At 35.8% G+C, this 27,848-nt stretch overlaps 1 protein-coding gene across 7 annotated transcripts in view; it reads right to left on the bottom strand.

Moving 5' to 3' along the window:
• Positions 1 to 27,848, bottom strand: part of DLG2 (discs large MAGUK scaffold protein 2) — a gene marked incomplete at its 5' end in the record, with an annotated part of 1,037,476 nt that overhangs the window by 321,639 nt on the left and 687,989 nt on the right. For all 7 annotated transcript variants that reach the window (XM_082764777.1, XM_082764780.1, XM_082764778.1 and 4 more), the window contains 2 exons: positions 3,015 to 3,184; positions 25,750 to 25,874. In XM_082764777.1, coding sequence (XP_082620903.1) covers positions 3,015 to 3,184; positions 25,750 to 25,874 — 295 coding nt within the window. The remainder of the gene's footprint in view (positions 1 to 3,014; positions 3,185 to 25,749; positions 25,875 to 27,848) is intronic.

The following is a 27,848-nucleotide window of genomic DNA, read 5'->3' as shown; positions in this document are numbered from 1 at the left end:
ACAAACCTCAGCTACTGCAAAGATACTGGCTGCTATAACCTGCAGAGAGTCCTGAGTGTTTGAAGTAAAGCACTTACTGTTTATTAAATACTAAGCAAAGCCATAACACTGAATCATTAAAATTGTATGTGACTGAAGAGACATAAAGGAGGCATAGAAAAGACAATCTCCTAAGCACACAAAAGACAGAAAGATCCTGCAATGATCTGAGTTAGCAATTAAGTTCTAGACACTGACTATAGACATCAGCCAATATTACCAATCAGGTGTGGCAAACTGATGAATGCACAAATTTAAATATCTACATAGCTGCAGTTCTGTTTGAAACCTCGGTTCTCTATGGTGAAACTCATTTGTGTCTTCATTTATCTCTTTTCCAAAAAAAATCGAGTGAAAGAGTTACACTGATTTTTATTACACATGATGCTTGGACAGCTTTTGTAAAGCAGCAGGAGCAATTGCACTCAGACCTCAATTTGAAAGGGCCCAAGTTCTTACCACTTGCCAGCATATGGCCTTTCCCTTGCCATATGCCCAAAGCCATTGCTACAAAATGCATATATAACTTCTTATGTTCAAAACAGATTTGCAAAATTAACCTTTGTCTTTTATATGCTGGTTGTTGGCTAGAAAAACTAACATATATTAAAAAATATCCAACCTTTATGAACTCATAGCTTGCAATACCATTGTTCTGAATACTCAGATGAAATTAAAAAAAAAAATTTATTAAAAGCCTTGCAAATTTCCTAATTACCTTCAAGTGCTGAAAGATATGATCTACTACACATAACTAGAAAAGCTAGTGATCTGCAAGTTTAAGTTTTTACTGGGGAGCTAAGAGTTGCTTTCATTTGGTAAATTCTCAATGCAGAAAGATGAACTCAGTAAATTACTGACAGAAGCAGATAGAAAAAGAAGCATCTGAAAAGATCTGCTGCTTCAAATTTAGTGCAAAACAGTTGCCTTGTCTAAAAACACATTCACCTTTCTTACTTTGTGAATAAACTTATGAGCAGGGAGGCAGGAGCTGGTGCATGGACTACCAGGCAAAAAGTTTTGTGTTTTTTTTTTTTTTTCCAAAAACTATCTCAGCAACTTTATTATTTTTTTTTTCTAACCAAGTTTCCAGTTAACTTATTTTTATAATATTGAAGTGAAAATTTAAAAAAGATATTTGGCTTAGCAATAAAATTCAGTATTTATAGCACATAACTGTAGTAAACTTCTTATTCATAAACATATGGCTGCAAAATCGATATTTGTAGCACTAAGCAGCAAAGCTTCTTTAGCTAATCATAAAAAGCATCTTTTTTGTATCCTCTCTATTTTGTGGAAATAGATAAATATAAAAATAAGTACTTGCAGGCACACAATCAAAGCAAACATCTTGCAAGAAAGTTATTAATAAATTGCCTTTCCTGTCCATTTCCACAATGCTGCTATAATTTGGTCATGGTAAATAACTTTTCTGTTTCATCACTATCTGAAAGGATATGTTAATTTTAGTTTAGTTAGCCTTAGGTTACTCAAAATGACTGTCATATCATACAATTTGTTTAATTCCAAAGCTTTAAAATCACTGCTGCCTGCACTAATATTCTGATTTCATACGCATAGGAAATCTCAACAAATATGCTTTTCTGTTAGAAAGACAGTTTAGCATTGTAATGACCACAAGAATCCAGACTTTGAGGGTTTAGCTTAAGATGTATGTTTAAATCTACCATGCTGTTTGCCAAGAGTAGAGGATGATATTTTAGGTCTCACAGAAAACCATTATATACACAGAAGAAGTATAGTATAGATGATACTGAAAACAGTGAACTGTCTCTGCTTGATTCTCAACAATTCTAAGTGTATTAGAAACAAAAAATATTATTGGCATCAAAAACTACTTAGAAGTATACTGAAGAATTCATGTGAGATGAAATGTAAAAGAAAGCACTGAAAAAAACCCTACAGGTTATCCAGTGCAGATGAAACAGGTAGAATAATCTCATATGCATGAAATATATTGGACATGTGAATTCATTCATTTCATGTATATGCTATTAATTAAAGACTTGCTTAAGAAACAATTATTTGAAGGCAAAAATCTACTGTCTGTTCATTCTATTCTCATACACTGTGAAAAAAAAATAATAATTTTCTTTGTCCAGAAATTAGGTATAAAACAAAAACAATGATCTAACGGCTAATAGCTGTAAGGAAATTTCAGGCAGGAAAAACAATAAAATTAAATTTGTTAAAAAATAACTTCTGTATGTAGATAATAATAATAAAAAAGCACAAAAGGAAAGGTGAAAAGAAAATATAAAATTTCACTTCAACAAATATTACTCAGCTTCCTGTGAGACACTTTACAATTTGTAATGATGCTACTAAAAATTTGTGTGTGGTTTTGTTTGGTTTGTTGTGGGTTTTGTTTGTTTGTTTGTTTCTGTAGGCTGAAGGTTCTGTTAAAAGTGATAAAGGTGATTTAGGCTAGGGAAGGCCTTCTTCTAGGCTTCCACGGAATTTTGTTGAAGGAAAAAATAAAATTCTTCTATGTATCTAGGTAAATTAGTATTCCTTGTTCCAGAGATAACTGCAGGACAAACCATCAACATGAAAACAGAAAGAAGAGGTTAGGTACCAAATAAATATTTTTAATAAAGGGAGAATTCAGAAACTCTGCATCCAACACCAAAGGTCCAACACAGAGGAACTTCAGAAGAAATGTATCTACTGTCAATAAAAGCATACTATTTCAGTGTCTTGCATTTATTCTGAAGATAAGGAGCTATCTCTACAGCAAACATGAAATGAAACAAATCACAACTTCTTGAATTCTTTATATTCCAGGAAAAGACATACAACAATGAATTAAAGTTCTACCAACCTAAATTCACTTTATTTCAGTATATGACAGGTCAACTAGTTAACCAATTGACAAAGTCAGGTCCTATTTGAGCTAAGAGAGAGGTCAAACGTCAAGGTTAAAACTGATGTCTTTTTATGTTCATATTTACCTTTAGGTCCTTTGAACAACTTGATCTCTACCACGGTCTCCAGAATAGGTCTCCTTCGACGAACATACAATCGGACTATGGAGCCAGCCTCTTTTAGGGCCTCCACAGCTTTGCTGTGTGAGACTTCTGACACATCCACCTCATTCACTCGCAAGATGCAGTCATTGACCCTTCAAGAAAAACAAAGAGTAACAGATACTAAATGCTTCAGCTGTTATTTTGGACTGAGTAAGGTTTAGTCAGTAGTATTATAAAACAAAAAACACACCACTGTCAATTTTACCAGATGACAATCTTCATGCAATATACTAAATTAGCAACGAGTTGGAAAAAGAATGCATCTCTCCAAAAGACATCCTGGATTCAAACTAAAGTCTACCTGCTCACCTATGTCATACTCAGCTACTCACCTACCACACTCCACCATAAATTGGGGCTGGGTCCCCTGGAGTGGAAAAGAATACTAAACATCTCGGTTTTGCAGACTTTATTAAAAGACTTTTTACTAATATCATCTAGTTACAACATTCATGATGCATGCTTCTACTACTACTACCATTGCTCTTAAGGAAATAAGTTCACTTAATTTAATACAGAGAGATCAGTATTCATTAAAATATCTTCTTAAATCTTCTTATATCTCTCTTCTTCAGCAGAGACAAAAATTCTTAAGTTATCAAAATACAAATGCTGTCCTACAAACAGCAATTTAAAAGAGAATATTTCATCCTAAATAACGTGAGTAAATTTCATTGTTTACATTTTCACCACAAAATGTGTCTCCAAGATCTGCTGTTTGGTAATAACATCTTTTTTTTTTTTTTTTTTTTTTTTTTTTTATAGAATACTAAAAAAAATCCCTCATTTTCTTAATTTTGGTCATGTGCTGAGGAGGATTAGGTAATATATTCACCCTCAAAACAACCTAATGAAGTGGAGTAGTATTTTCCATATTTTACAGTTGAAAAGAAAATCTACACTTTGACAGCACTAAAACCATCTCCATAGCACCAGGCTAATGTCTTAACTACTGTGCCATCTTTTCTTTGCAAATGAGTGTAAGAAAAGCAAATTCCAAGCAACTAGATGAACTTAAACAATACTGTTCTTATGTGATGAACGTTTAGTATGAGATGCCTGTAAGTATTTTGGGTATTGAAGAAAAAGGCATATAAAAATGAATGTGTTCTTTTGCATGTCTGAAAGGACAATCAGCAAAGAAATTATGGAATGCTAAAAATATTCTCATTTTTGCTGTTTCTATACATAAAGATTGACCATGAAATACAACCCTTTACAGCAAAAGAACACTTGAGCTCGATATTGCTCAGGAGTCTTAGCACATGAAGAAAGAATGAATTATTCACAAAAGATTATCAGAACTTAGAATGGATTTTTGTTACATTTGAGTGCTGCTGTTTTTGTTTAAAACAAAAACGAAACAACAACAAAAAACACTACTTGAAACCAAAGATTTTTTATGTTATCAGCCTTTTGAAAGAGCATTTACTGCGGGAAATATTGATAATATCCTTCAACAGACAATTGATCTGACGTGGAAAGGACTGAAAATTGAAACTCCAGACAAAAAGTGCTGTATTGCAAAGTTTCTAGTTTTTGTTCAATGACTGGGTTTCGTGCTTTCTGTCAATGCCAAAAGCATTCATGTATAATTGCGTGGTTTGGCTGTCAAATTAATAAGTGGTCTAATATAAATTGCTTTTTTTCTATTAAATAAATTATGAATGCATCCTGCTACTACTTCCTACTCAGATAGTAATTATGTCTAAACTGCTACTCTGTCTTTCTATTAATACTGCCATATATCTGATTTTTGTCAAATTTCTGACGCTTATTGTCATAGTTAAAATACAGACTATATGAACATTAATGAAGAAAACACAGGATCCTAGCCATTGGATAGTTATGAAGATGATAGAGTGGGAAAAAAATATAAAAACACTAAAAAGAAGTGTTACATTTCTTTTGTTTCATATATTCTGTGCACTGCATTGATAAATATTGATACTACTCAATAACCCTGTATATCTACAACCTCTTGTAAAGGTTTTATTGATGCCTCTGTAAAAGATTAAAAAAAAAAAAAAAAAAAAAGATTTCCAGAAAAAGTCAACTAAGGACACGCAATTGCAACTGACCTTGCCAAAATCAGTAAGCCACACACATACTAAATAAAGCAAAAATAAAGCAAAGCCTTTGGAAAAGGACATTTACACTCTGACAGAAATCCGACCCTAGAGTTATCTATTCTCTTAAAACTGTAAGACCATTGTTAATAAAAAATACCCAGATTAATAGTACTATTGTAGGATGAATGTAAGTGAGATAACGCAAAGCTGCTCTGGTGATGGAAGTACTTCACTACAAAGTGTTCTGTTTGTATACTAACTTTTTCAGTGCAGATGTAACTGACACTAATCATCCCATTTAGTTTGCTATGATGAACCCACCTAGTGTGAGATATCCACCTATACCCTTCCAAAGCTATAACTCCTTCACACACACAGGGTGAAAAAAAAAATTAAAAAAAATGAAGAAAATACATGCACATGCATCTGAGTGTGTATGTGCATGTGTAAGTACCTATAAATATATAAGTACCTATACATTCTTATGGCTTTAACACAATTTTTAACGGACATGCTGATGCAGCAATAGATCAACACTGATCTCATGGGTGTACAAATATTCATTGAGAATATTCAGACCACTAAAACAGCAGGTCCACTGTGAAATGAAATAAGCTGGTGAACTGATCTTAACCTTCTTTTTATTATTATTAATATAGACGCTTTTTAAAATTTTGTACAATCCAGTTAAACTGTAAAGTTTCTACCATACTCAAGTTCTACTCTCTTAGTGACCTGTAAATGCTGCAGCAGTATAAAACTAAAATAAAAATAGCAAAAAATATCAGTAAATCCAGCATCAGAAAATTCTTTTAGCTGTTGAAGTGTAAGGTCTTACCACTTAGAGGATATAATTTTGCTCTTGTGAACAGCCCTCCAGTGTATTTTCCCAGTTTCATTCAGATGTTCATGTAGAAACTGTATGGCAAAAATATATTTCCTTTGTTGATATGTGAACTCCCTTCCCAATTTATCTTAAAATCTTCCCAAGGTGGGTATACATTCTCTGTGCAAGTTAGTTTCAGGCCCAGCTTCAGACGTGTTGAACAAAAGATCCGGCCCATAATCCAAATATAGTAATACACAAGTCAAAAAAAAAAAAAAAACAAACAAAAGAGATCCCTATACCAATAACTGTATTCATTCCACAAAATCTCCAAGTCGGAGGAAATTGCTCCAACAAATCTCATTTCCACAAGAGATTTTTTTTTAATACTAAAGCATTTATGTAATAGAATCAGTACTTTTAAATTATTTCCACTCTACTTATAAACCTTAACATATTTCCTTGAGAAAGGAAGTATGTTCATATGATTACTTTTTAAAATACGTATGATAAAAAATGTAAAACTTTCTAATGAAAAAAACAGAAAATGAAGTTGTATTCTAAGCTATGAGTCTTGCAACAATTGAAAACAAATATTTTATTTAATTCTGAACAAAAAGAACTCTTAAAAAAAATAGTCTTCAAATTTAGAACTTTAATTGCTGAGGCTTAATAATACAATCTCATCATTTGCTGATGCGATGGGTTCACGGAGTTCTTGGCTAAATTTACTCATGTTTCTTTGAAAAGCAACATGTGATTGGAAGTATTTTGGAAAATGCATGTACCAGGTTGAAAAAGAATGAAAATGTTTGCACCATAATTTAAAAGAACATAAGCCTAGAAACAATGTTCATGGTATTGTTTCCTTGAAAAAAGAAGGACTACATATCTCATTTCAGCAAAACATAGAAGTCTCTGATTTAATTTTGAAGTAGGAGTAATGTTATTTCTATTTTAGCCAAAATACTCAAATTGGGACTTCGCATTATGCATATATGTCAATCTATTTTAGTCATCCATGCAGGTTAACTGCTAAATTAAAATTAAGTGAGGCAGCTCTTCCCATGGCATGCTGGCTCATGTAAATGCTGTTACAAAATGGGTATATTCTACAAGAATTTGTAGAATAATTCAGGTATGAAGAACTCTGGCTCACAAAACACAGAACATAGTAAGTACATGCTACAATCATGTCAAGACAGTTACAACTGATGCAATAAATATGAGTGAGATTTTGCCTTTTAGGACAGGGTCAGGGATGCAGAGGTTTACCCATAGCTGTTGCTATCTTAATGAGTGGTTGGATTAATTACAAAGAAATACTATACTTTAAGGGCTTTTACCAACTTTGTTCTAAACCTGACTACTTTCATCTGAGTTTTCTGATTACTAATTTCAAGAAACTGTGCAGACATCCTTGGAAAGGTGGTAATTGCTTCAGTCAAGTTGTAAGAACAGAAGATGAACGCAACCCTTAGGCATCTATCAGAAATATAGTAGGGGACAACTGGTAATGATTACTCTGTTCAGTCTGTTCTATGCAATATGGTGCCCTGCAGAGAGACCCAAAGCAGTCTAGTACAGCAGCAAAGAGCCGCAGAAGACCAAATGGTCCTGCCAGGAAACATTAACCCACTTGCAATTCCATAAAGGAACTACTTGGAACCAACCATGGTCTCAGGAACAAGGGACTTATCTGCACTCCACAGGACAATGCAGACGCTAAAAGCTGCAGTAATCCACAGGCCTTAGTTACCATCTAGACACCTCCAGACTCATTGGCAGTCTATTAATGGGGCAGACCTGCTTACACAAATACAGTTACCATGATTTATACTGCAGAAAGGCCAACATTACCAGATCATTTTGAAGCAATTCTAACTTTTTTAGGTACTTCCTCAGAAAAGTTAAAATTAATATGGACTTTATTATTTAGCCAAAGCTTAGAAATTAAGAAAAAAAAAAAAATCTGTTAAGGGAGAATCAGTACAAAACCTTAGGTACCAGACAGAAAAGATAAGAGAGAGAACTAAACTTTCACTTTGTTTCTTTGCTCCTGCTTTGTCTAAACTTTTCAGTCAGAGTTCCCCTATAAAAGGGCTGATGTTTCCTTTTTTTTTTTCTTTTTTTTCTTTTTTTTCCCCATATAGACATCACAAAAACAAGCACTTCAAGCAGGAACACAAGATTATAGGTGACAAGTTGAAAGGACTGACTATTATCCTTTCTTAAAGATATCAGTGAATCATAATGTAAATACATTACCTGACCCCAGGAGAACCAATCTAGTCCATTAGTTAGGGAAGACTGCCACCTCCATCCCTTTGTTGACGTCTTTATTTTTTTTATTTTTTGGGGGTAATTTTGATATGCACCCTCCCCATCTCATGGTAAGTAAAACGTACAGTATATAGGGATAAAAAATGCACTTATTGACACTGACCAATAAAATTTCTTTACATTATTATTACTATTGTAATTTCAACCAAGAATGCAGAATAAAGGATCTCAAATTTAAAAAAGCAGTCTTCAGATCTGCCTATTCAATTACTGAATATAAAGCTAAAACTAAATGCCAGTGATACACATGTACCATGGGGCATACTGTTTTTTAAGTATAATGATACTTAGACACATGATCCAATTTCTGTAGCAAAATCACATATACCCTCAGGCCCCTTTCTGACATTGTAAACTAGTATAAAACTACTGTTATGTCCAATTTAAAAATAAAGGGATAAAACATAGCAGTAAATGAAAATTTCAGATCTCATTTGCAATTTATGGTTCTTTCTGCAAACTAGAGAACATCAAGTGCTTATGAAAATACATTTGATGAAGGCACCAGCCAATCCTAATTCAAAATTTGACCCTTATGTGTTTTATAATGAAATTCCATAAATCTCATAGAAGAGTTACTTGCTGAAACATGGCTGATAAAAGTTATGGTTTGGGTGGAAAAATAATTTATGAATGACTTGAAAGAATTTCAGCTGAACTTAATAAAAATCTGAACACCTAGGAACAATCTAATTTTAAATATATATGCAGATATTATAACAATATAATGGAAACCCAAGCGTATTTAACATGAAGGCAATATCTGAACTATATCTAACCCACACTTCCAACAAGGGCAGAATTGTCTGTGGTCTTGAGAAAAGCAGATAAAAACTAAATCTAAAAGTTTGGTTTGGACTAAAACTAAAGTGTTGCAAGTTGAAAGAAAAGAAAATCATCTTCTCAATTCTTTAGCAAGTGTCATTCATCTGTAACAAATAAATTGAGGAAAAATAGAATGTTTTTCCCTCAAAATGTTCACCTAATGCCATCCCAACTCTTTCTGTACAACTCTGAGCCGGTCACTTACTTTATTTTTCATAGTCTTCAAATAGAAGATGAGAAACCCATATACCTTCCCCCGTATTTTTCTTCCGTTTACACTATACATAAACTTTCCAGAGGAAAACCTGCACATTTTTGGCTAATCTCAGACAGGGACCACCCTCCAGTGTAGCCTGTAGGCATACTGACCACAACAGATAACGAACCAAAGCCGCTCTCTGCCTTGTCCTGGCTGCATTCACCCTTGAACCCAGCCCTTAGAAGTCAGAGATGAAGGCCAAATGCTTCCAGCACTTGCAAAGGGGGTGGGCGTATGGGTCTGTATGTGTGTAAAGACAGGGAACTAAACTCTGGCATAGCATTTCTGTGAGTAAATGGAGCCAGATAGACGCTTTCTCCGTCTGTACTAGCAAACCAGTTTCTGTGTGTTGGCTGTGTGGAGCCTGAAAGCTGAGACGAGTCCTGTCAAAAAGCAGGGTGTGCTCAGTTAGGCCTAGTGCTGTGCTGCTGCAGCCTTGCACCAGCAACCAAGTTGAGTTTCAGCCAGAGACCGAAATCAAAAACCCTAGGAATGTTTTCCATTTAAGAATATGTGTTGCTTTTACAACAGAGTAATAGAAACCCTGCAGCAGTATCTGCAGCATATCACCAGCCGTCAGCCCACGCCTACTGGTGGGAGGTTTTGGTGAGTGACCTGAAGTTGTGTTAGTTGTCCCCACAGTTCACTGTACACTCCTCTGGACCGTTGCAGCAGTTTTGGCATAGAAAGAGCAATCTATCTTTCCATGAGGAAAGTCAGTCTCGAGTGTGTTCCCTCCCAGCTGAGAGAACAGAAAAGAAGCAAAACAGAGCAGGAGGAAAAGCCTGTGCACAGCAGACACTGCTCGCTCCCCCTGGACTGGTGCAATGTCTTGGCTGCTTTTCTGACTGTCCAGGACAAATTAGCAGGAAGCCCTCATCCTCCAGAAGGCAACAGCCATGTAGGATTGCACCAGAAAGCAGAAAGCATGGGCGAAATTCCTCCTCTGTATACCAGGAGCCCAGTGATAGTTTAGGAGGAATAAATGCCTACTGTACTGCAGTCAAAAACTTCAGATCACCTCCAAGAGGGTTTAAGGTCATGCCAGCCTGACTTGCAGGTGTATTACCAGAGGACTTCCATTTCATTTACAGAACAGAGACTGAAGGGAAATTGTCAGGGAACAATTCAGATTTCAGAAAACACTTCTGAATTTCAGAATGTGTTATTGCTTCAAATGATTGTGCATTTCCATAGCCTGTTAATAACATGGCCTTACTGAGACCCGAAACATAACCAGCACAGCTATAGAACTGTCAGGATGTATTTACATTTATTGTCCATTGCTACTGCTTTAGTTACTCATGGATTTTTTAGTACAACAGCTATCTTAATGAAATGTCTATGTATTAAAGAGTCTGCATAACAGTAACTGCATTTGGAACACAAGTCTGTGACTGGTAACAGTATCAGTAAAAATATTAGCACAGCAGCTCCTTATCATGCACAGCATGCCTTCTCCCCTCTCCCTATGTTTCATTTATGACTCTAATTTCTATTTTGGAAGTTGTAAGTCAGAAACAGACAGCATATGCACTATATAATTAGGAATGGAAAAGTCCCTGCAGCCTTTAGACTGCTAGAAGAAAATATATTTAGAATCTTGAATATGTTCCTATTCACACAGTTTCAATGGAGGACACATTAGCATTTGCTTTTCGTTACTCTTTTTTTTTTTTTTTTTAATATATTATTTTAAAGGTCTTAAATTCAGCTGTAAGACTTCACTCTAGGCACAAACTTGGCTAAAAAGCAGTTTATCTGTTGTTTAAAATACTTTGGATCATTTCTGCATTCTAGCATATTTCTGAGAACTTCCTGGGCAAAGGCTGGGGCTCTCCTTTCGTTAACTCTTTCCACCACACTCAATAGATCATATTAGCCTTTTACGCAGTATGCCTTTATCGTGCAATGTCTATTTGTTTGGAAGTGCTTATATACATCTCTTCATTGAAAATATCTGCAAAGATACTATCTAGTGTCCAAGAGAGTCTGAAGACAGCTCATATACATCAAATTGGCACAGTGAAATCCAATGCAGGATTAGCCACACCAGCACAGACACTGGCCGCAGTATGTCTAGCATGGAAAGCCACCTAGATTGATGTTTACCATATGTCTACAGCCAATTATCATTGGTAAAAGGCCATGTTAATGCCACTCTGCAACTTTGAACTCATTTAGAGCTAGCTTGAACTCCTGCAAAACCAGCCATGCAGTGATTGATTTCAAGAGGGGGCCCATTAATGGCTACCAAAAGGAATAAAAATAGAAAAGAGAAAAGGACAGGCTCAACCCAGTGCAAAAACCTCTCTCACAAATTAAAATGAGAGACCTTGAGTGCTGGATGGCTGCAGGGTAAGATGGCCATCACTCAGGCTGCACTGAGCTCCCCAGCCAAACCTTACCATCTATGGGAGCCTTACCACTGATACCTGGGTGAGCCTTAGCACGGCCCACCCAGGAATCCTGCCCTTTGCTTAATGGAAACACTGCTGCCCCTGAATGATCAAGCTTCAGGGATGATTGGAGCTGAAGTCTGGATGAAGGTGTTTCCCTGGCTGCAAAGATAAAAACTATATGAAGCCATAAGCCAGAACAGGGGTCCATCAGACCTCCTGTTTCCTTCCAATGGTGGCCTTTACCAGGTGGTATAGGAAAAGAGCAATACAGTATTTACCCAGAATACATTTTCAGATTCTGATGACTCTAGGGTTTCCTGAATCACATATACTACTATTTTATTTAATAGCCTGAGCTAGGTTCCTTTTCCACAAATTTAATTTGTTTTCAAAACCCATGTACACTTCATATCCACAGTGTTCTCTGCCATTCAGCATAGTTTTGCTACCAGTTAATAAATAAACAAATTTGTTTGATGTCCCCAAATCCTTTCATTAGAAGAGATAGCAAATATTGCTCCTTGGTCATTCTCAATGCTCTGTTTCTCTCCTGTGGTTCGGAAACAGGACATAATCTCTTGCCTTTCATAACTGATTTTTCATCATCATAAGAAAGGCCCTGCTAGACAAACTCTACAAGCCAAAGGCATATAGCTGATCTAGTAGTCACACTAGTTACCACCTGTGATAACATTTCAGAGAAACCCCACCCGTCCATCTTTCTATTTATCTGAACACCTCTTGGGTGCACCTGCAGATTTATAAGTGAACTCTGGAAAACAAACAAACAAACAAAGACAACAACAAAAAGCACTTCAAGTCAAAGCTGTTTCTATTAGCTTTGTTTCTTGAATAAATGACATTGTTTTACATTGGAAAAAAAAAAAATCCAGCCAAGCCAATAATAAGTCATTTCATTCTAATAAATTTTGAATTAAAATAAAATAGAATAAAACAAAATAAAAGGTTAGACAGTCAGGGAAACAAAAATCAAAACAACCATCTGCTGTCTTATTATCCAATATCAACTCCTAGAAAAATGATTCCAGAGCAGAAAATGTTCCACTTTTTATAATGTAATGCTCTTTTTAAATTGCAGTAAAAATCTCCCATTATTCTGGAAAGCATCCTCAATACAAGAATGAAAATAAATTTTGCCTCTTGCTTTGACTCAATTAAATATTTAAATATATTACAAAAATTGTCACCACAATTGAAACTAATGCAGGTGTCCCTGATCAATGCTCATGATATCCATAAGGAAGAGGCCCTGGTTCACAGCCTGCACCTTCCTCTGTGAATGACATGTTTACTGCAAGACTGCTCAACAATAGTTGTCTTTTAGGAAGTGAAGCAATTTTGGAAGTAAAGAATAAAATACATTTATTTCATAGCTCTTCCAGTTTAATTACTTTTCTAGAAGATGTTGGCTCATGCTTACTAGGGAGAGGATGGAGAATGCAGGGTTCCCTTCAGAGGTGAGCTGAAAGGTGATTTTTTTTTTGTTTGTTTCTTTTATTATTTTCTAATAAGGGAATCCCTGACTTACTTTTCTCCCTTTGCCACTGAAAAGCAATGTGGACCTAATTTTGCATCAAAAAATGTTTGTTCAGCTAGTATTGCACGCCAAAGTCTTTTTAGACCTGAAATTTGTATACAGCAAATTTTCATATGGGGATGCAGCCAGCACTCCATTAAGAAAAGTTCACAGGCAAGTAAGACTTAAAAAAAATAGCTTATTTAAACAATTATAAGTCCAATAAGTAAACTGTATAATTTAAATAAATTCCCACATCATTTGAAGACTTTTAAAAATTCACTACTGCCTAATGCACTAATCATGTATATTTTAAGTTTTTGATTTCCAAAAGAAACTTGGTAAGCAGTTAAACTGAGTCCATTCTTAGGCATAAGAGTGAATGTGTAACTAAATTTTTAAAACTAACACTGCAGAAAAACAATAATTTGACCTTATTATTATTATTCAAAACTGTATAAAAGCTGAAGTTTCAAAAAAAACACGAATGCTCACTGCATCATATTGACTTGGAAGTACTTGAAAGCTATTCATGATGACCTCCTGGAACATGACCAACAATATTCAGGAGCTAAAAATGGTGGTGAATTCCACAATAACTCCAAATATTGCTGTCTACATCCTCACCTTAGGAAAAACAAACAAACAAACAAACAAACAAACAAAAACCTGTCAATATCAAAATTTCTAACATATTTGGCCCAAGGTTGAGCCAAGGGAAAAACAACACCATGAAAAGTATAATTTTTGTTTCCTCTGAAAAAATTCAGAGGTTCAGGATGCTTCTTGGACAAACCCAATGCATACTGAGAAGAGAAGCAAAACCCCACTGGGTTTACACCTCTCAGAAGAGCCTAACCTCCTTACACATGCTCTGAGAACAGGAAGTAGTTAGCTAATAGCTAATCTTGCAGGGTGTAGCTATGTAGAGTTGAGAGGGAGGAGTAGCTAGCTCCCATTCAATTTGCAGACAGACTCAAGCATACACTTTTTGGATAAGTCAAGTCTAAATACAATAATACAATAGGAGGACTTCTCCATTTGTTTTTTTCCTTCATCACAAATTCTCTGAACATAGCCTGTTGCTATATAAGTCACTTGGAAGTATAGTTATTCTAAATCACTTATAACACAATGATTTTCTGCATCAAACTTTCAGCTATTGCTTGACTAGCATAACTCAAGGCAAATGAATTCTCATTTACTAGGTAAGACACACCTATAGTAACTTTGTAAAGAGTTTATGATCTTTTGCTTCACATATTATTGTTTTAAGACATAGTACGTGCATAAGGCAGACTCCCTTCCCCCAAAATACGCAACATCCAGTTCAAGCAGAGTTAGGAATTACAATCCATAAATGTATGCCAAGTTGAAACTGCTTGGTTGGGGATTAATTCTTCCCTTTGCCAGACACATCAGTATAAAAGACAAAACAAAACACTTTTCCTCCCATAAAAGATCATTTTTAGTTATCAGAACTGAAATTCCTGCCTTGAGTTACTGGAAACCAAGTCCAACTTTACTAAAAGCAATAGATCTGCAATTGCACAGACCAGACACAAGAGTGAGGTGACCACTCCAAATAAAGCAACCCGCTGACCAAATGCCTGGTTAGTAATCAATCACCCTCTAGGCCTGATGAGCCCACATTTTTGTTTAAATGCTTGATTTTGATTGCAAGCTTATGACAGTGAAGGGACAGCAGAGGAAGCAAAGAGTTCCATGTAGGCAGGGGAGGGCAGGATGAGGAGGGGGATCACAGACAGAGCGCAAGAAGCTGGGGCTGACGGGCACTCCTGGAGGCTTCCCTGCAACAGGCTCTCAGATTTCAGACAAATTTCTTTTATTAACCCTTTCGCGAAACCTATAGCAAGTACCATTTCCCTTTTTTAATACACAAATAAATAAATAAGTTGCTTCCCCCACCCTTTCCTTTGCATTTCTTATCCAGCTCATTTCTCAGCTTTGGTATCCTTCGCTCTTACCACATTTTTCCATTCCTCCGTCCGTTCTCTATCTCCCCAGTTATCCTCAGTCTCTCTGCGTCTCGTCTCCTGCCACTGCCATGTACGATGCTTTCCTCCTGAAACTACTTCCACTAGCAACCGAGCACTGAAACTCTGAGTGCATCCAGGCTCTGTCAGCAGTTCGGCTTTATCTGGGTGGCTCTGGCAGCCAGCAGAGAGAGCAGCCTCTAATGGTGGCCAGAAGGAAAACTTCTGCTCACAGGATGAGTATCTGTGTTTGCCTTCAAAGCCGGAGGCCAACGTGGGACAGCAGAGAGGCAAAGAATGAGAAAAAAGGAGGTGAAGGTAGCTGTGGGGTGTTGTGGGAGGAAGGTGTTGGGATAAAGAAATGGGAAAGGAAAACAAAACCCTGTAAAGTCTGAGATGAATGAAGAAGGCACCAGGAAGCTGCAAAGCTCCTCCCAGCTTCAGGCTGCTCTGCAGGTAGTGGAAGATGCCCCAGGCCAGGCTCCGTAGGTGTGGAAGAGGGCAGGGACATCTCTGCAGCCCTCACTTACCCTCCAAGCCCTCCGGTTTGGCTGGCTCCAGCACCATGCGGGGGTTTGAGGCCTGGCGTTGCACAGCCTCCAGTGCTGCCTCGGTGAGTCCAGCCCAGGGAAGGATAAGGTGCTTCCTTCCAAGGTCCAAGATATGGACCTTCCAAGGTCCAAGATATGCTTTGGCTGCTAAATACACCAAACTACTTGGTTATTCCTCACCCATGGTTAAAATCCTCCCAACTGACACTAGCGCTGTCTGAAGCGTATTCAGGTTTGTGCAGGAAAACCAGTTACAACAGATAACCCAGAAGGCAATTCCACATTCAGGTTTTTTTACAAGCACTTTTCATCTTTGGCGCTCAAAGTGCTTTGCAAATATGAACTCGTTTAAGCTTCACAACAAGCCCTGTGAGGCAAAGATAATGATCACTATACCCGTTTTACAAATGGAGAAACTTTAGCACAAAAGAAGAAAAGTGTTACCACAGATCAGGCATAGCAAGTTGAGAACAAAACTACGCAGTCCTGCCTCCCAGGCGCTTGCACTAACAAGTAGAAAACACTCCCTTCCGCTCAGGTTTGATTAAGAAGAGCTATTCCAAACAAAGGTGTAGCATTAAAAAAAAAAAAAAAAAAAGGAAGAAAACGTGTACTTCAAGTTCTGTAGGAAACTTCAGGAGCTTCAGAACGTAAGTCCTATTAGGCTACACACTGAGTAAGCGAAAAAAAATAATCTTGCTTCTTGCAGTGACATGACTCAGGGTAACATGCAGAATGGCACAATGTAAACAACACATCCAAACAAAATACACATATTGCAAGGTTGATATTAAAACCTGCATGCCATGGGGAAATAAATGTAAGCCCCCCGCTCTAACTTCTGTAGTAAAAGCGAAATGAGGAATGTAGCAACAGAGATCAGGAATGGTCAGGAAATACGGTTTGGCTAAAGCCTGAAAGTCCAAGTGTTTATTCAAACAGCAGCTGAGAGTTTTGACAGTGCATGAAATGACAGACTGTCTGTCTCACCATGTATTAGCATTTCTGAGATTAGCTGTCAGAAGCAAAAAAGCCAGCCAAGCTTTTTCTTCGAAGTTTTTGAATCAGACCTTTGCTGTTTATAAGGAACATTTTTTTTTTTTTTTTAATGAGAACATAAGTCATTTTCCTGTTTATCCAAAATCTTATTTTCAGATTCAGTGGGAATTGAAATAAATGGAAAATTCAACAGAACCCCAGAGGGTTACACCTGTAGAGTATAGGCACAGATGTGAAATATTTTTTTCCTTGACTAATGTCAGACTCCACAGAGAACTGATGATTTCTAAGGTATATAACCGCAGAGGGCTTCTTACACAAGACAAATTATCACTGAGCTATTTAAATTTGTAACTGCAGTAGAAGTGCAAACATGTTGATGAAATAATCACTTGGATTTGGCTGCATGGTGCTGTTCTGCTGCTACTGCTGCAGCATGCTGGGGCTACTGAAATTTCTGGTGGGATAGCTGCTGAAGAAACCCCTGGCAAAGAGCCCTGTTGACCAGTTCAGTACCACTGCATGAAACATCTCATGCAATTGGCATTATAAACCTGCAAGGTACCTACAGTCCTAATAACATTCTGTTTTGCTTAAGTGTTATTCTCAAACAGTGGTTTCAGTTAGTGGAAGACAGCTCAGAAACTTACCGGGGGAAGAAACCAATACATTGTGTTTAAAAAAAAAAAAAAAGTCCATCGTTATTTTCTATAAAGAGGCTATTAAAATTCACCAGTTTCAAAGCCCACAAGCCAGAGAAAAGCCATGGCTTTTCTTCCTATTAGATTCTATTTCATTTACCTGAGAATTCATCTGTCAAAACATCATTTCCCAATCCTTTCTTGCATGGCATAAGAGATTTTTCTGCAGTCTATCGAATTATTTTCAAAGTAGAAAAAGCAGAAGTAGGATCAAATTCACAGACATATTGGGTCTCTGAAATACTGAATAAGGAATGCAAACTTCATGTAGAAAAAAAAGAAAGAAAGAAAAAGAAAAAAAGAAGGATTTAGCAAAAGAAAAGTGAAGTGGTGAAAGCAGCTGAAAGGAGACTTAAATGGTAACATATTCCGTTGTCAAAAAGAAGTATAGATTGGTAATGTAAAACAAGAGTCATTGTAAGCCACTTAAAAATATATATGTATATGAAAATTCAATTTTGGTTTTGTGACCTGCCTTTTTTATGTAGATCCCCTGCGATAATTCATTTTTTTATATCATAGTAGCTCAAAAAACGATATGAACAGATACACAAACAAACACAGTTAATAAGATCAAACCTCCTAACACAAACCAGGACAGAGTGAGCAGCCAATAATTCATGATCTAATTGATGACGGTCTGCAAGGCAAGCATGTTTTGCCTAATGGGGTGAATGTCTCTTTATTAACTTACTACTAAATTATGTACTGAACTAATAGCATTGTCAGAGGCCTGTAAACAGTGCAGATATGAATCAGTGTTTTGTGGCAGTACTGTAATTATAATAACATCCTGAACAAGCTTTATGCCATTGCAATGTGCATAGACCTGGTACTGATAGGCTTAATTCAAGATCAAAAGTTAACAGAGACTTAGGCAGTGAATCACAAGGCAGACACACTTCTGTTTTGATATATCATGACGGTGAAATAAAGCCAGTTGCCCAAGCTGGATTAGAGACACACTTATAAAGAACATGATCCCTCCTGGGAACAGCTCTTCACATTAATCTGAAAAAGCTCCTAATTTTTTCCTATTCTCACTCCCAATTCACTTCTCAGTAAGCAATCTAGAGCTACAAATGGATATCAACAGGTAACAACTGTCTGCCTGCTGCTGCTGGAGGGATTGAGGTTTCAGACTTTTCATCAGAGACAAAGTACTGTCATTGCAGCCTGTGGGGCAAAGACCAAAGGGGGGTCTTTTATCAAATCACTTCCCAACTGGGGCCTTGCTTCTGTTCCCTCTCCTCCATTTCTTTTTCCCTTTGAGTTTCTCTGGCAAACTGGATGTAATTATACCGGCATACTTCTTAATTCTAATTTTCAAGTTTGAAAGAATAGCATGAATTTGTAGTGTTTCCTCTTTGGCTCATCTTCAGTAAGATAGAGGGAAAAAGAAAAAAAAAAAAAAAAACACAAAAGAAACCAAAAAAAACAAAAAAAAAAAAGAAAAACAAACAAAAAAAAAAACACTGACCAGAATGAAATCTTTGCCTTTAAATCCCTTTTTCTCAGTTTAATTTTTTATTATGAACAAAATATGAACATGAGAAAGAAGTTCCTCTCTTGCTACATATATCTAAGTAAATTATAACACTTTGACACATCACAGTGGGTTAGTTGATAACTGAAGAGAACACAAGTCTAATTTGTTAAAAACCTTTGCTGGTAGACACTTAACTGAAGCCTTAAGGCACAGAAATAGGAGAGAAGTAATCACTATTCTATTCCAAGCTTTCTGCCTGATTTACTGGATAACTGAGGGTAAGTTATTTAGGCTCTTGTCTCCAACAATTAGCATGTGTGCTACATTATTTTCCCACACCAGATCACTTGGAAAGCTAGGGAAAAATATCCACTGGGGCTGACTATTATGATGATGGTAGAACAAGGCAGCATGCCTTAAAAATTCTGCAGTTACATAATCTTAAACCTGCTGACAATCAGTAATTAGAGTAATATCAGGAAAGACACATTTGCAAAGGAAAGACAAACACTGCACACCCTTAGTGGTTTATAACCTACAGGATATAAGGGTATGTGTGCCGTCTGCCAAAGGTAACTGGCAGTAGACATGCTTTTCTCAATGTGTTTAAGTGCTTACAAATACCCACACTCTTAAGGGGAAAAAAAAAAAAAAAAAGAAAAAAAAAAAGTATGCTCACAAATGGGAAGAGACTTGAAACCAGTTTCCTAGAAGAAAGAATGAATGAAATAGCTACAGGTCCAGGCAGCTTACCAGGGCAGGATACCTGCGGGCACAACCACTTTCTTCCTTGACTCATTCCTCACATCAGCCTTCTTTCCTATTGAGCACATCTCAGGCTCAAATACCAAAAAAATCTTTGAAACAACAGTATCCCTTGAAATTCAAGCCTAATGCTGTCCAAATCAATCTCACAGTCCTGCAAATAAACTCTTTCATATTCAGTCACATTAGCAGTAACAATGTGATCTTAGAACCACAGGTTCCGTAAGATTCCCTGGGCCACAAGACTGGTACAAAATGTAAGATTTCAACCCAGGTTCTATCTCAGATTCTTTTTGTCATCTATATTCCAAGACCTTTTAAAATTCATATTTCCAAATTTCCTTCACAAAATGGAAAAGTGCTTTTTCTGAATCTGGAAGCAATAGGTCAGGAATTCATATGTGTTCATTCCTGCAGATAGATTTCTGAGAGAAATACCTCCACCATAAGACCAGAAAAAGACTGTGATAAACTATAACTAGATTTTATTTATTTATTTATTTACCTTAAAATTGTTTCAGTTTATGACTACTGGAAAAAAAAAGAATATTTGGTGTGTCTTTGCTCTTTGTACTTATTCATAATTGACAGCTTTTCATTATTCTTTTACTAGCTCTTATTTTAATCAAGTTTTACCAGCACACTGCTTCTAGTTCCATTAACTGATCACTTGTTTTCACAGAGTATGATGAATTTTTTAAATGCATGCTGCATTTTAGAATCCAGAATTTCACTTATGATCAATAACTGTAAATAAAAGGAATTGCTGAGATGGTATATTGAAGTTCGTTGTTTTATCTAGGCAACTGAGTCAACTACTATATTTTTTTTCTCAACACAAAGTCAAATAAAACTAAAAAAAAGGCACTGAGACATAAATTGCTGCAATTCTCTTTCTTTCAGATAGTAAAAGTCTAAATTCAGAGCCTCTTTATTAAAATGTAGATGCTTGTCCATGGAAAACTGATTTTTATGAGACAGAAGAAGCAGCTTTTATGCATCAGAAGTTTTAAAAGATCAAACTGCTGAGAGAAATTCTCCTTCAACTCAGTGGGAATGTTTGCTACTCCTGGAGCTTTTAGATTTTGTCTGTCACTGACTTGAAAATCAAAGCTTCAAATAACCATGGTATGCAGCAAAAACTAATTTTCAGTTATTCTCAAGACTATTATATTCACATTTACCTAAAGTAATCAAATCCAAAAGTAATTATTTTGTATTCTGTGATGTTATTTACCAAAAGAAACCAGAAAAGAAGTGCAGTATATGGACATCACAGAAGATTCCACAACTTAATGTATTTTGGCCAATGTACTTACCTAAAATGTTCTCTACAGTCTGAATTATGCAGTGTGTTGTCTGTTTTACTAGCTGTAGAAGTCAGCGTATTTCAGAGACAATAGTATTAAAAATAGTAGGTGTTAATATTTGAAAGTTCAAGAAATTTTAAAAATCTAGTAATGTTTTATCAAAATGAATGTAGCCTAAAGTGGCTGATAACTTTTACTGTTAAATATTGCTGTAAAGATATATGGGCCATGAAGAGATACAAACTCACACTATGCATTGTACCTACTGTCAATAAAAGTAGTGCTCCACAAAACTAAACAAAACCAAAACAACAGCAACAAAAACAACCACCACCAAAAAAAAAAAAAAAACAACAAAAAAACACACAACAGAAAAGTATAAATTTATTTACCTTTGTTCCACTCTCACAATCAAGTTTTATATATAAATAAAATATACAGAATCAGAGAGTAATTCAGTCTGTAAGAGACCTCTGGAGGACATCTAGTCCAGCCTTTGAATTGAAAAGTTAAATCCTCAGGGTTTTGTCCAGACAAACTTTGGAACCCTCTAAAGACAGAGGTCCCACAACAACCTCACTGAACCATCACTTACAATGCCTCACTAAACTACCCTAATTAAAAAAAAAAAAAAAAAAGCAACTCCCACCACTACCATCTCAGACCCATCTTGCATTTCCCTTGTTGCAACATTTGACTGTTGCCTCTAGTGCTTTCTCTCAACTGTTCTTCATGCTGGTCTTCATCACTACCACAGCACACTGATGACTCAGGTGCAAATTAGAGAATCACTGTACCATTTAGTTTGTAAAGCACCTCTTGAGATCATCTCATCCAGCCCTTCCTGCTGAAGCAGGGTTAGCTTGAGAAGGTTGTCCAGAAACATGACTGGTCAGGGTTTGAATACCTCCAAGGATGCAGGCTCCATCATAATTTCTCTGGGCAATTTGTCCCACTGCTTGACCGCTGTCACAGTAAAAAAAAAAAAAAAACAAAAAAACAAAAAAACCTGTCTTGTCCTCAGATGGAATTTCACATTTCAATTAATTATTTTATTATTTTTATTTTATGTCCATTGCTTCTTGAACTGGGCTTTTATTCAGAAGAGTAAGGCTCTGTCATCTTCCTTCCCTCCTTCACTGTCACAGTTATGAATATAAACTGCCCACCAGGACCCCCAGGTCCTTCCTGGCAAAACTGTTTGCCACAATGCCAAGCCCCCACCCTCTACCACAATTGTTACTCCTTTCCAGGTTCAGGAGGTTGTGTTTGCTTTTGTTGAACTTTGATGAAGTTACTATTTACTGTTCCACTTGTCAGTATACCATACATACATGTAAAAGGTTTGCCAGGGTCTGTAGCATTAAGTCAATTTCTTGAAGGTCGCTTTCAGAATCTCTCTATTTGAAGAACTTCACTGAGCTCAATTACATCAAAGGGACTTTATGTAAAATGCAGTAAAAGTGATTTTACAGGCTTTTATGATTTAAGAACAGGCAGTAGATTTAGAAGCCAGTTCAAACAGTCCACAATACTATATAATGTACAGTAGTTGCAGGCAGAGTCCAAGGCAAAAGTGGACACTAGAAAGTATATCTGTGTATATATATATATATATATTTTATATATATATATATATATTTTTTTTTTTTTCTGTAAATGAACACCAATCTCCCTTTCTCAGGGATTCAGATAGGACTTCTACTAGGTACATGGACTATTGCCTTTCTTGATGGATGTTACTGCATGTCATTGAGCTGCTGTTCCTACTGAGTGGCCTTAGCTGATAAACTTGCCATTAAGTAAAATTATTTGTCATGTAAGCAGAAGCTGCCCCAGGATAGCTTTTCTCTTCAGTGGCATATCGGTGAAGATCACTGATACATACATTTTCAGGTGTTCCTAAAACATGACAGGATTGTTTCCTTGCTACTATTGTAGCAAAGTGAAACCCACTTAGCAGATAAAACAAGGAAAGGAGGAATTTTCCCCTAGGAAAAACACAGTGAAATAAAATAAAATAAAATAAAATAAAATAAAATAAAATAAAATAAAATAAAATAAAATAAAATAAAATAAAATAAAATAAAATAAAATAAAATAAAATAAAATAAAATCGCGCCATCCCAAACCTTTCAAACTTGGAGTTTATATGCAAGTAGCTCTCTTGCATTCCAGACATAAACTTTTCTTGGAAATCATGGTGAGGTCTTTTGAATGACTTCTGCCCTTACGCTGTAAAATATTGAAAAATATTGAAAAATACGTCCTATGACAGTGTGTCTGTTCAGCTTGTGTTTGAGTGTAAGATTGAGAAAACCAAGTACAAATTCACATGTACTACAAAAACAAGAGCCTGTGGGAAACTGAGGCAGTAAAAAACACCTTTTGAGTGCTGAGTACAATACGGAGTTACTGAGAAGAAATTCCAGGTACTCTGTATCTCAGATACTCTATCTGGAATTGATACCGTGTGATATTCAGCTAAAAATTTGAGATTTTCTTACTAAGTGTAAAACCCACAGGATTAAGTCACTCCATTTTCCTAATGGTAGTTTTTAGAGACATTTTTAATATGCCTACAGTTTTATTTGAAGTAAAAAAGTTCTGCTGATTGAATTTGATCTAATTGCATTCAGATATTCTGTACTAACAAGAGAAGAATTTGATGTAAATGCGTTCTGTTTACAAAAGAGAAGAGCAAAAATACCAAGCCAAATATATGTTTATCAAATATTTTTACTACTGTGGTTAAATTTGAATTATAACATTTCACTTCAAAATGGTAACAAATACTGTACTCTAAGACTATCATAATAGTCCTAGTAATAAGATAAACTTTTATTACAAAACACAAAGCTTGCCAAGTCTAATCTTAATATGGATTAATGAATTGCATTAGTACAATATCTTTTGTGGATTTAGAAGGTCTTCTTAAGACTTACAACACAGTAATTACCAAGTAACCACGAGTTCAATTTACAGTTAATTAGTAAAGCAATGCATTACAAAATATTTGATTTCATATAAAGATAGTAAGACAAAAAAAAAAAAAATAGCAATGATGTGTGTCTTCTTAATAGCTTAAACCAGAACAGCTTCCAAAAGTAATAAGAACTCTACTAAAAAGATATTATTATTTTTGGAAAGGAATTCTTTCTTATTTGTGATAAAGTTTAAGACACCCCTATGTTGTTTGTCATGTCATATTTGATAGTGTGATTTCCAAACATCTGCTTCCTGACACTGTTTTGCATGAAGCCCATCTGGCCCAAAGCAGACATTTACAGTATAGATCACTATAGCTGAGGTACTTGAATGCTCTTGTACGATGTGATTCTTCTGTCATAGACATTGACTTTAGGATGTGATGTATGACAAAACAGAAATACCTAGTATTTTCTTCACTGACTGTTAGGGGACTCTAAAATGATTAACTTAAATGTATATTGCTGCACCATCATCATGAAGTTACATGAGATTATTTCTCCTCTCTTTGTCTACAATCTTATTTATATCGTACACTCTTCAGGCAGTGCCAACCACCCTGACTCTTTGTCACTGTAACAGCAAAAATAACATTATTTTCCTAAAAGGAATTACTAACCTAACATATGAAATATTCAAAACTTCCTCTAAAAGCTGACCAATTCCTCATACTTTTATTTTTGAATTAAAGGACAAGGCTTTCCAAAAGTGTTTCTGTTACCATCTGGTCACATTTCATGAATTTTAGGCCATCTGCTTTTTGGCAAAGACTGCTAGAGGTCAGGTTCTAGTGCTGAGATCATGAAAGCTTCAGAATTTTATCCAAAGTCTTTCCAGCTAAATTGCCTTTTTGCAGCATCAGCAGGCTTCACAACTGACATCTGAGTGCCAGTCTCTGTGACAGACAGAAACCTTTCTGAATTAAGTCTATAAGGAAAGAAAAGCACAAGTACTTTTGTGGTACATTTTGGTTAAGACATGCACTACGATTAATTTGGGTACCACAACTTTCAAGTGATCTATGTGCTTACCTCAGGAGCTACAGCAAAAGCATACTCTGGAGGTGACTCAAAATACAGAACAGAGTCATCGCATCCTCACAGAGACAAAAAGAAAAAAAAAGTTTGGAAATGCAGATAAGCATACCTCACTGCTGCAGTCACACATCAGGGAGCATCTACAAATAGCTAAGGCTATTTAGGAATGGCTCTGTAGTTTGGGAAGTGTTGATAGCCTTAATATATAACATGAAAGCATAGCTCTTCAGTCATGAACATATAATGATCAAGCAGAGAAGACTTTCTTGTTGATAATGACTTTTTCCTTCTCCTGTCCCCATCTCTCTTCTTGTACTAAATGAAATGACTGGTACAAAGATGGAGGTGGAACCAGCAAATGTCCCTTTATACAGGGCTTAACTAACCTTATCCCTTAAATAACCTTATTAGTATTTAAACTACTTAAAGCAGTTTTCCTACATTAGTAGAAAGGAGAGTCTAGTCATGTCATTTATTCCCCTTTACCACATGAAAGACCCAGTTCACACTGGACTCTTAGAGGACAATTTATAATAATGAAGCAGACAGTTTTTACCTTAGTCTTCCATCCTCTGCTGCAGCTCCTCCTGGTATAATCTTAGTTATGAATATCCCAGGATCATCCCCAATATGTGGGTTATCTGTTCCTCCAGCAATACTGAACCCCAGGCCAGAATTCCCCTGAAAAAGTAAAGAAAAGAAAATGCATCACCAGATGCTGGATTTTTACAGAACTTATTTGCAGTGCGCAAGGAAAGTATCCTTGCTTCTTAAAGAGAGCATTTTATTTGGCAACACCATACTTTCAGGTGGGTGACTCAGCCAGAAAAAAAAAATAAATAAATAAATGGCAGTTAAAGAACAGAAGCTGCAAACACAAAGAACTCCCAGAGTTAATGGCAGAGTTAATGGATGCTTCTGCAGAAACAGGATTTGACCTAAATTTATTTTCAAAAGCAGTCACATAAATTAGCATCTGAACTCCAATATGAATTTATCCAAGTCAATGAGAGCTGGAGGCTAAAAACACTTCAGAGCTTTAAAAAGACGTTTAAAAAGCCCTTCATTTATAAACGGAAACAGTGAGTAACATTTAGCTCTGAAATATTTTAGTGCATCATTTTCTGTTGAAAAGAGATCATTGTTCAGATTCACGTGCATTTATTTATTTAAAAAAAAAAAAAAAAGTGTTTCTTTCATCCTACTGATTTGCTACAAGGAAATGTTCGAAATATTCATTATTAAGATCTTTTCAATAATCCTATTTACTGCTACTGCTACTTATGATGATACCATGAGAAATAAGTTGGTATGCATGCACATACATACACAGAAATGCAGCCACTGTTTCTCACATAGAGTTCTAACCAGCAATTCTAACCCATTTTTGGAAATACATTTAAGTTACTACACTTTTTCTGTATAAATAAATATTAATCACAGACATTCTTTTGAAATACAATAATACATTCAATGTAATACAATACTGAATGGAGTCTCCATTGTCCCAAAGTATTTTACTATTAGGTATTTAGGCATCTTTCTTAGGCATCATTAGGTAATTAGGTATCTTTCCAAAAAAACATGGATGTGGTTTCATTTCTATGTGGTTCTTGGGAATGAAGTCGTCTTTTCCACAGAGTTTTGCTTTGTACTAATTCTGATCACATTCTTCATTCATTCAAGAATGCATTCTTCATAGTTGTACAGGACTATTGCTATTGCAAAATATGTCCAGTGTTGTGGTGCTGTGGATAAAATACATTCAGGGCACTGAAAGTATCTCTTTTTTTTTTTTTTTCCCCATTATTTCATGCAGCATCTCAGATTACTGGTAATTGCTTCTCATCACTGCTGTTGTTCACAGATATCTAGTTCAGTCCTAGTGACAAGAACCGTTAATAAAAATAGCAAATAGCACCTCTTAAAGAGCTTATTTCTGACTTTTTAAACTACAGTTCAATTAGTAGCACAGGCATGTGTACTTTGTGTACGAAAATCTGCATGTTGCCTGTGTGCAGTGTGTCAAATTCTCAGTTCTGTTATCAGTATTCTACATTTGCAAACGATGCAGTTCTCATTACTCAGGAGATGTCCATGGAATCTGCAGCTCTGCTATCAGCATATAATTGTGAATAAAGTTTCAGTACAGAACTAATTTATAATCCAAGGAGAAAGATTTAGAATTACACATATCTTAATGCTGCTCAGGTATCTATAATATGAAAAACATAACATTGTGTGTACATATAACAGTTTCTCTATATTTTCTCTAGTGTTAATAAGTATCTCCAGGCCAGCATTATGAACCTATGACTTAATCTCTCTTTCATCATTGGAATCATCTCAGATTAAGGTTATTTTCTGTGCACTCAACCATACAGTGCACTCAACACCAACTTGCAATCTAAACAATATGATAAGAATAGTTTCCTGTAAGTTTTTCTATATGTCAAGTTATTAATGAGTTTAATCTTCCAACATATGAGAATGAAAAAAATGTATGCATATACACACTTCAGGAAGATTGGAACCTTAAAACAATGCTAAAACCAAGAACAAATTTCTAGAAAGTTTATTAGAATAAGCAATATTTTATTTTTAAGAAAAAATAAAATCATTAAAACAAAATTATTGGTTTTACCTAAACTCCAA

The sequence above is a fragment of the Aythya marila genome (assembly GCF_965140915.1).
Source record: "Aythya marila genome assembly, chromosome: 1".
Classification (NCBI taxonomy): Eukaryota; Metazoa; Chordata; class Aves; order Anseriformes; family Anatidae; genus Aythya; species Aythya marila.
This window is presented reverse-complemented; position numbering and strand designations above follow the sequence as displayed.